Raw genomic sequence first — 11,238 nt, 5'->3', positions numbered from 1 at the left:
ATGACGAATAAGACAGTATGAAAGTAACTCGCCATTGGCCACTCCATTACAGTTTGTTAAGATCAACATTAAAAATGACATAAGAACAATGAAATGTTGTTTACCTCGGTGCTTCTAAGCAACATATGAATGTTTATATGTTCATTGTGAGGAAATAAAACACTGGATCATCTTTTCATTCATTGTCCTAGATATACGCATGAGAAAGATAAATGTTTCAAAGACATAAAAGAAAATCACCAATAATCATACAAGCTTGAAATAAATAATCAAGTGCAGTGAATTTCATGAGAGTAATAAAAACAAGAGTTCGAAGGAAACATCCGAAAATTACACATTACGTTAAATACATGAATGTTTATCCAATTTTGGGTTTTTCCATTCGTGGCCATTCCTTTTTCGGATTAATGCATTGAATGGTTGGCAGAGATCTACCGATACCTTACCTTCGAAAATGTCCTGTATTCTTTTTCTCCTTAGAATGTTCCTTTTTTTACTAACTCGAAACACTATATAGGACATAAAGAAACATGAATGTTTGTAACTATCATTTCAGTGTTTTATTTAAATTTGTTTTCAGACACCTGAACTCACCAGATGTTACATCCAATGCTGATACTAACCAGAATTTCATACTTTAAGAATAAAAATGAAGGACAACTAAAGAACAAGTGAACTTTGAAGCTTCATGGATAAAATGCAGGCTGCCAAATTTGGAAAAACAAATAAAAACTGCCGTTTTTCATACGTTTGATAAATCGCTGCGGCTATATGGCCGGCTACCGTCTGTAGATTAGACAGACGGGCGATGAGTGGTGACGTCAACCGTGACGTAACGAAAGGGCAGCCATAACTGTCACCTTACACCAGTGCCTTAGAAATATAAAAAAACAGTAGCAGTCGTGGGACTGCCGATAGAAGTGAAAACGGAACTATTAAGTTGAGAGTAATTAACAATACGTTATAGTAGCAGTACATCTGTAATAGTAAATGTGACGCGTTTTTAATTTTCCAATTTTAAAATCCACGAAAAAATATTATCAAATAACTAGAAATCTATTTTACCACGCTAATAAGATAAATCTTATACCGTAATAATACTCATTTCATGATGAAGAGGTTAAATATTAAAAACATAATTAAAATGAATAATGCTAAATTTTAAATACAAATATTCGTACAAATATTAAAAATGTTTAAAAATATATTCGTTGTTTTCATTATTCATTTATCTGTATAAAAATATGTTGTAATTGCTCAATATTAATAGTTAGTTAAACATAGAATACAAGTGAGTAAACACCGAGTGAACAACAGTGAGTTGAACACCGTTGTAAATAATACAGTTATTGCTACGGATAAAGTATATAATTGCAATAACAATTAAACCCACAATATCTTTTAAAACTAATAAATTAGTTAAATTAACTTGGTTCTTTCGTAAAGGTATTTTTATTGCACAATAAACTAATTTATTGAGTTAATACGGTATCAGTGAGCCAATGCGCCAACTACAGTTCCGGCAGAAACGTTCACTCATCACTTCATACGCTACTACAGGCTAAACTAAACTTCCAATAAAAAAATGATAAATTACAAAAAAAATATTCATCTATTTTCACACAACTTTCTCGCTGACAAATTTTGTCTGACCAAAAAATAAAAAAAATCCTCGCTTACTACTTTTTTCTTGTCATTGTAAACGCTATGTAAAATGTAAACAATAATCAAAATTATTTCGAAATTTTTTTAATATTTAAAAATGTAACCAATAGATTGCCAATATTAAGAGCTTTAATTTGACGCATCTTACAGAATTGTGCGACATTGGCTTCACTTTTAAATCGCGAGAGGAAGCCGTAAAGGTCACTGATTTTCGCAGTCTGTTTTCATACTCCGCCGGGACAGTTTTTATATATTGATTATATATAATTATACTGACATGAAAAAGTCAGTCTCGCTGTGTTAACACAGCGAGACTGACTTTTTCATGCAGGTTAGTATCATTAGCATGTCGGTGACGCGAACCAAGGATTTTACCCTCTACCAAAACGCTCAACGCGCCTAAAGAAGTTTTCACTTCAAAAACACAATTTTTAGACTATTTTATTAATTGCATATTATGCATTGCTAATGTATTGAACGTTAATGTAATAAAAGTGTACGCTTAAATAAATTAAAAAGAATAAAAATATACAACTAAAAATTAACCATGTACCAGAATCTACACTTCATAGTTTATTAAGATATAGTTTTGTTTCTCGCAATTTTACTGGAATGTTTCAATTAATAGTCATTAAGAGAAATCATAATTAATTACAAATAATTTTTGTCATATTAAATATGTATGTCATTTAATAGCATAAAATAACTGGAACATTTGTTTTATTTACTAATAACACTCAAATGGTTATGATTTCATTGTATATTGTATGTAAGTGGTAAGAGGGAAATTAGTCTCTCGTCTTGAGATATTTGAAAATTAACTTCCATTTACCAATTAAAAATAGTTTTATTATTAATCACTTAAGTATTATCGGACTTTATCAGGACTGTAGGTTTTTATAGAAGGGATATTGGTACAGTTTAAAGTATATAGCAAACCTCGAATCACTTATTCTTAATTGAATATGGTCCGTATTTTCTTTATTATTGATAAAAGTTTTCAACTGGTCAAAAGAACTAAACTTTCTAGAACCCGCCATTTTAATAGCAATGCACAGTGCTAGACCTACTTCATAACCTTTTGCGTCACAGTCTGTGACGTCATAGTCGTTCCCGTCCTTTGAAACCAAGACCGGTGACCGGGCATATAGCCACTCCGTTGATAAATTCGTTTGTTTTTATAGGTTCTGTTATGATACCAAAATTGGTGTCATTCTATTATAAATCAGTGCTCTTCTGTTAGCTGCTGTGTTTGAGTTAGGATGGAAATAAATGACAATTACATTCCAATAAAACAAGGAGCAGAAGGAAAACTTTATAAAGGAGTATATTTGGGTAAAGAAGTCATTATAAAAGAGAGGTTTAAAAAATTATACAGGCATCATGATTTAGATGAACACTTAACAAGAGAAAGGATGAAGGCAGAAGCTAAAGCTATAATCAGAAGTAAAAATGCAGGTGAATAATTAGGCTACTAAGTTTAACTTAAACATTTGATTAAAACTTTGTGGAATTTTAATAAGCAGTAGGCTATCTAGTGGTTGATTGTATAGTTACCATATTTTCTGTTTTTAATTCCCAGATAAGTTTTTGTAGTATAAAATGCATTGAAAATGATTTCTTAACCATAGTAGTGCTATACGACATTTTTCTTCCTCACAACAGTCTTTTTATAGTGTTATTTTACTTCTCATTTAACCAATCTTTTTACAAACAATAAATAATTTCAAAAAAACAAACATTAATTTAATATACATAAAATACTATGTAACTATACGTTCCTAATTTTGGGTAGGGTACGATAAGCGGACCCGGTTTTTTATATCGAAGAATGTAATCATCGATACCTAATACTCGCATCTCAAATCCTAGACTATCAATCGATATAAAGTATCTATAGTTCTCAATAACAATCATATGTTTTAAATTAAAATATGAATCTAATATTTACAGTGATCAAACAAATTATTATAACCAAAATTAGGAAATCTGAAGACGACCATATTTGCTCCTCTCACAGTTACAGTTGTTTCTTTCCCACAAATTTCACATAATGGGTTTTTCCGCACAAGTCCAACATGTTGAAGTCATGAAAAACATGTCTTATCATCTTCCAAAGCTATGTCATGTAGTTTTCTAAAATTGACTGTCATTTTTTATAATCAAATGTTACTGATATAAAATTGAAATATTACATGAAGAGTATTATTTGAAAGTGTTTACAGCTATTGATATAAATTATTTAATTAATCGTTAAAGATAATTAATCAGTATCGATTGATGATATCGATGGTTATTCTTCAGTAATATCGTTTGCCAATTTCGATATTAAAAAACGGGTCCGCTTATCGTACCCTACCCATTTATATGTAAAAGTACAACACCTTACTTATAAACCACCTGGTACCTTTTGATCACATCAAAATTTCAGTTTATGATTGAAAGACAACACACGATTACAAAACATTAAATTTTCAAATTTGTTTTTATGTACACTGGTAACAAGATTCGTGCTATTAACTTATTGCAAATAAAGTTTCAGGGTGGTGAAAATGAAATATAATGAAGTTGAACAATTTTTTTTTTTTACTTCTTTCTGAAAAATATTAGAAAGTTATGGTTAGGCGATTATATTAATTGTTTGTTTTGTTAAATTGATTTTTTGTTTTAACTGGCATTAATAGTCTGAGGCATTTTTCGTGATCAGATCAGGTCCTCTAAAATGTGTTCTTTTAGTGATAGGTGTTACCTCGAGGGATACATTTTGTTTGCCACCATCAGCGTGGGGCGGTACTGAAGGTGTCATAACCTGCACTGATGGCCGGAGGCACTAGTATCAGCTGGGGTTCAAAATTAACTTTTTGCTCATAAAAGTTAAAAACAAAAATATTATTTATTTGGTTAAAACTCCCAGTATTATTGTCATTTTACTTAATAATATTGATAGTATTTAGGTTTAAGAATAAATAAATGTCTTATTGAAATATGTTCAATAAATTGTTGGTTCGTGATCTCTATAGAGCTCGTGCGAGTTGGATTATCAGTATAACAATTATCTCACTTTATTAATTTATATCTAGCCTATTTGAGTACTTATTCTGATTGCATAGTGATTGCCTATAACAGGATAAGGAATATATCCTAAGTTACATACATTATTAATGTATGTAAAGAATATTATATTAATACCCTTTACATACATAACTTTCCATTTGCCTGTTTGTTGCTCACTTGGTGTGATAGAGGCAAATCTTTTTCCATTTCATTAATTTCTATGTTCTTTTATTAAAAATTACACATATGGTATTTTGGTATTATACGGAGGCCACTATTTTTGGTGAGTTTTCCTTATTGGGAACCAAAATAAATTACAGTATTAAAAAGAACAGACTTTATGTAACCTATTTTGAAATTTACAAGTAATTATGACAAACACTTATGGTACTCTGCCTCCCTAGAGAGAGTGATGTCGACGAGAATTGAGATGAATGCATCGCTACCAGTCGCTGGGTAATAATCCCGATCACCACATGTATTCTGCCTGTAAAAACCTTTCCTCTTCAGTTCAAGATAAATCTCAGAGACAAAGATAATTATTGATAATGATAAGATAATTATGATGATGAAATTATAAATTAATCAAGCGCACGACAATCAATGAAAACAAACAACAAATGAACAATTATTCGAAAGCGACAGGTGATTCATGCGTCTAGGTCTGCTTGATGGGTCGCTCGTCTCAGCCTATTTGGAGGCGATTCGGTGAAAGAAAGTATATATTTTAAATTCATTATGAAATAAGGAAAGTACGAGTAAACATATGATGAAGTTTATTTTGGTCTCTGATAAGGAAAACTCGTCCAAAAATAATGGCCTTTCGGATAAAAAAAAAAAAATTCGGATAATACCAAAGTACAATATTAAAAAATAATATGTACATGTTTAAATTGAACTAAGAGTAATATATAATATCATGAAAAATATATGGAACTTAAAATTTTTATCATTTAGGAGGCTTCTTTATTTAACTTAATGTGATGTAATAGATTTAGGACTAATAAGTACAATTTTAATTATATTGTTTTTTTTCAGGTGTTTACACTCCGGCCATCTACTTGGTAGATTTTGACAATAGGCTAATAGTCATGGAAGAGATAGAGAACAGTGTGACTGTGAAAGATTATATTAACAAAGTTATAGATGACCCTGATGGAAATGAATCTACTGATAACAAACTGAATAGCGTTTCCTCTGAAATAGGATCTGCGATTGCAAAACTTCACAAGAACGGTATTGTCCATGGAGATCTGACATCATCAAACATGTTGGTCCGAGAAGATGGAAAAGGACTTGTCTCAAAACTGTTCTTGATTGATTTTGGTCTAAGTCAGTTGGATGCTAGTCCAGAAGATAAAGGTGTGGACCTGTACGTGTTAGAGCGTGCCTTAATTAGTACCCATAAGAATGCAGAAGAACTCTTCAAACTGATTTTAGATGCTTATAAAAAGGTGTATAAAAAGGGGGGTTGCCCTGAAGTGTTGAGCAAGTTGGAAGAAGTCAGGGCTAGAGGTAGAAAAAGGACTATGGTTGGTTAAACCACCAAAAACCTTTAAATGATTTTTCATTACCACTGTAAATAATTAAAACAAAAATAAAAATCCGAGATTGTTTTAAAAAATTCTCCTTTTCCTCCTCCAATAAGCTGAGCAAAAAGGTGATCTTATGCACATGCACTAGTAATCTTACCTTACTATTATCTGAGCCCAATTATCCAAATGTTGATAGTAGAATGGATACATCCCTAACATCTAAAAAGACTCTTAGTCAAGTTTTGTGGTTATGGAATAAATCGAAACTGATATGTTAGTCATATTCAACACAACTAGCTTACGAGATTTGCTACAAACTTCGATCATCCTCTCTCACTGTAAGTCTGTAACACATTAGCAGTTCTAATTTAACACATAGCTTCCCTCCCTGAAAATATTTGCTAGCAGTACCACGCAACACATTGGTATTTGTTAATAAATTATGTGATTAACGCTTTTATAATAGAGAAAAATCTTCAACAGTAACTCAATTTTTATTCAATAAAAATACTTTATGAACAGTAGGTGTGACATAGTTTAGTAGAGTGATTTTAAATTCAATTCGGCCTAAAAAATTGTAGGAAAAGCAAATTCAATATTTTATTTACATGAATGGGTTAACTATGGAGAAGAGTGGGTTTAAATCAAAATTTGGAATTGCAATAGTTTCCTAAAGTTTTATACCTTCTTTGCAAAGTAATGAAGAAAATGCTGTATATCAGTTCTTTAAGTAGTTCAAAATGCCTAAAGTTAAGTAAAAATACATTATTTGATATGAAACATTTTTGAAACTATCTAGTAATTTGGTTATAAGTACTTTTATTATAAAATATAGTAAATAATTTTGCAAAGCAATTCCACCCATGTGAATAGCCCTTAAAGACCCTGGTGTCACAATTGTTACACTTTCTTTTGAATGATATTTCAATGGGCAAATATCCGCTAAAGAAGCGGCTAGACCCACCTCACATGGTCGTGACAGTTCTGAAACACTGCTGTAAATATTTGGGGATTTTTACCGCGCAGCCGCTGTTGGTCACCCTGTTTTGCCTGGCTTCTGTTGTTTTTGTTGTTTTGGGACAGTCTGATGCACTGTCGTCTGTTTATACTTCTTGAAAACACGTTTTACATGGTATCCACATGAAAGTTTGTGTTTATGTGTTTATAAAGTGTGTAGATCGACATACTATATGTATTAGTGTTAATTTTTTTAGTTTTTCAGTTTTAAAATCTGTGTTTTTTGTGAACTATCACGATTGTGATACCCTAGGTCTAGGTAGTACCTAACCTAAAACTTGAATGTGTTTGAACAAAACAGTTAAAAACCTTTTAGTAATGGCCAACTTAGCTTTCGAATGAAGACTTAATTATAGAACAGTTAGATAATTCAGACATCGAAGGATTCTCGGAGGATGATGAAGACCTGGATCAGAACTACAAACCTTCGTCTGAGGCCGACGATGATGACAACTCATCAGATGATGATGGAGATGTTACTCCCACTCCCCACATCACCAGTAGCCCAAGCAAGTAAGCCTAAACCTAATTCATAGAAAAAAATCAGAGTTTTCATCCAAGCTACATGTTGAATAAAAATTATGTTACTACAGACCGCACTATTTACAGTCCAGCCCAGTACTTTGAGAAATACTTCACCCAAGAAATATTTGATTTATTTGCATTCCATACAAATCAGTATTTTCAACAACAAAATGGTGCGCCCATGACTATTCCATGCACAGCAGCTGAAATAAAAAAGTTTTTTGGCATTCATGGGCTGATGGGGATTTTTAAATATCCTAAAATACGCATGTATTGGTCAATGAAACACCCATTCAAAGAAATAATTGAATCGATGTCTAGGAACAGGTTCTTTCAGCTAAGAGACAATTTACATTGTATTGACAACTTATCAATGACTCAAGATCAACAAAAATCCAACAGATTGTGGAAAGTTCAGCCCATCATCGATGCAGTTCGCAAACGCTGTCTAGAGCTAGAACGAGGCAGTGGTACATACTCAATTGATGAGCAAATCATCCCCTTTTTAGGAAGTTGTCCAGTGCGACAAGTTGTAAAAAATAAACCAAGGCCTGTGGGTCTGAAAAACTATGTTATGACCACTAGTAATGGTCTCATGCTTGATTTTGAGGTTCAACAAGGCCCTACTACACCTTTTCCGGATACTACTCTAGGACATGGACCCGCTGTCATTCTGCGCCTTGTTCAAACACTTCCTCCAGGAAGTTCTGTTTATTTTGATAGGTATTTTACCACCATTCCTTTGCTTGAAAAACTAACTCAGATGCAAATTGATGGCACGGGTACGTTACAAACAAACAGGATTTCAAAGAAAGATAATCAGTTCAAAAATCTTGACTTGAGCAAAAGTAGGCAACGCCAACTAAAAAGAGGGGAGTATGATGAATACACCAGGGATGACAAAAAATTGTGTCTACTAATGTGGAAGGACAGTAAAGCCATAATCATGGGCTCGACTAGTACAGGATCAGAGCCAGTCGCAACTGTCAAACGATGGAACAAGCAAACAAAAGACTTATATTGATGTTCAGTGCCCCGCCATTGTAAGAAAGTATAATGAATGTATGGGGGGTGTAGACGTACTTGATCAGATGATGGGAGTATTGGAGGTCCTGGCTTCGTACCAAAAAATGGCCCTTGAAGGTGATCATCCACTTTTTCGACCTAGCAATTGTGAACTCATGGTTCGAGTACCGCTTGGCCTGTGAACTATCTAACATCAAGAAAAAAGATCAATTGCCAGCTGATGGATTTCAGTGTCGATTGCTGAGTATCTTGTAGGTGGACCAACTCGGAAACGGACCTCAGAACATCTAGAAGATGCCGAAGAACCACCAATGCGGCGTGTGAACAAAATAGTCGCTCCAGTGGCAAACCATCTCAAGACAAGCGATATGATGGCTAACAACCATTGGCCATGTGTTGACAATCTCAAGAATCCCCACACATGTCGACTAGAAGGTTGCAAGTCCAGATCCAGGACCAGATGTAAGAAGTGCAACGTTTACCTTTGCTTGAACAAAGACGCTGACTGCTTTGTAAAATTTCATACAAATGAGTAATTTTAACAATGTAAGGTGACCATAAAGTTTTGTGTTTAAATTTTTTCTCTTTTTAAATTACTCTTAACCAGTAGTAAGTGTGACTGTAGTTTTTTTCTATTTTTAAATACATGTTTTTAAAAAAGATTCACAATTGTTACACTTTTTTGGTAGGATCCACTCAGACCCAGGTGTCACAATTGTAACAACACCCCTCCCCCCCCTCCACCCATGAAAAAAAAATTTAAAAAAATAATATTTTAGTCTTATTTTGGTTGCTAATAAACTATAACTTTGTATTATTTAAACAATTTCCCTATATTTTTGTTGTGTGGGTCTCAAAGGGATAGTGTAAAAATAATGTTAAATTTTGTTGGAAAATAGAGTTTAAATAACATACTGTTTTACAACATGTACTATGGGACATTAAAGCTGTTTGATAAATAATTATTTTAAAAACAAGCTTTTGAGAAAATATTGTTATTGACAATATTCGGTTACTGATTTCTCTACCTTACTTTTCATTACAATTGCTACCTACTTCAAAACCTCTTTTAACAATGTACCATATACGAGGATTTAGCCAGCGAGGAGGTCAGGCCCCTCCCCAAATTTTCAATTGTTACAATTTTTTGTAAACGATTATTATTATTTAAATAATTCAGTATTACTGATGTACTGCTGAAAGATCATTCTCAACATAGATATGAGTCAAGAACTTTTTAAGGAACAAAATAGGGCTTTACTTTCTGTCCACTTTGAGAAAATATCAGTCATCTTGAGCCCTCCCCAACATTTTTCCTGGTTACGTTCTTGACCAGATACTTTATAGGTGCTTAGGAATCAAATTACTTTATAAATAATTACATAAAGCTATTTTTTCAAATGTAAGAACAGAAACTAGTTGCATGATGCAAGATCTGGATTGTATGGAAGATGAAAGCTTTACACACACAGTTTGGGTGCCATGATAATAGAAGAATCTAGCCTGGTCACACCGGGAAATACTATTGAACCTATAGGCAATGTAATTTAAAAGTAACCCACGTGTTGCAAATATTCCTGCTTCTTGACATCACTAAGAACTCAAGTCGATACTCATTATAACAATTAAGTACATTTTATAACAGATTTAAAACTATTTATATTATTGAGCTGAAGCAATGAATAATTTTTAAAATGACAGAACAAGTCTGAGTTTGACTTGAGCAGTGAAATGAGCGCCATGTGTGGGTGAGAGTTAAGGATACTTTATCAGATTAGGATAATAAACACATTCAAAATAATTGTAATGATTTTTATTTATAACAAGCTTTTAATGCAACATAGCTAATACCCACTAATATCTCGTTTGCATTTCTAAAATAAATTAATTTATAATTCAGATTCTAAATAACAACTAAAAACCATTGTTACTCAATAACCTACATTATGAGACTAAGATAAAATGACATAATATAAGGAATACATTTTTGTAACTGACCATTTATAGCTAAATAGCCCAAAACTGGAGTTGAACACTCAAGTATACTCACTAGGAGGGAAAACTTAAGAAACTATCAAGTTCAAGTGGATATACGATTAGGTTTGAATTAATAGGGCTCAAAGCCAGGGATTGTTGCAAGTTGATAGGATGATCAGCAGACTTTATCTTGAAAACTACCTTCTAGGGCCAACTGATTGAAAGAACACATTTTACACATAGTTATGTATTTTAAAAAGTGCATTTTATACATTCTAACTATGTGTAAAATATGTGTACTTTTATGTGTTCTGTCAATCAGTGGGTCCTAGAAGATGGTTTTCAAGGCAAGTCTGCTGATCTTCCTATCAACAAGTAACAATGCCAATATGATTAATCATTAGTAATATACTAACTCTTACCACAACATATTTTTATT

General features: G+C 32.6%; 1 protein-coding gene across 1 annotated transcript; it reads left to right on the top strand.

The window, feature by feature from the left end:
* Positions 1-2,786: 2,786 nt before the first annotated feature.
* Positions 2,787-6,328, top strand: LOC124373072 (EKC/KEOPS complex subunit TP53RK-like). Its single transcript, XM_046831470.1, has 2 exons — positions 2,787-3,123; positions 5,758-6,328. Exons 1-2 carry the CDS (start codon positions 2,928-2,930, stop codon positions 6,258-6,260), a joined length of 699 nt encoding a protein of 232 aa, XP_046687426.1. The 5' UTR covers positions 2,787-2,927; the 3' UTR covers positions 6,261-6,328.
* Positions 6,329-11,238: the final 4,910 nt, after the last annotated feature.

This window comes from Homalodisca vitripennis, unplaced genomic scaffold, assembly GCF_021130785.1.
Source record: "Homalodisca vitripennis isolate AUS2020 unplaced genomic scaffold, UT_GWSS_2.1 ScUCBcl_4739;HRSCAF=11100, whole genome shotgun sequence".
NCBI lineage: Eukaryota > Metazoa > Arthropoda > Insecta > Hemiptera > Cicadellidae > Homalodisca > Homalodisca vitripennis.
This window is presented reverse-complemented; position numbering and strand designations above follow the sequence as displayed.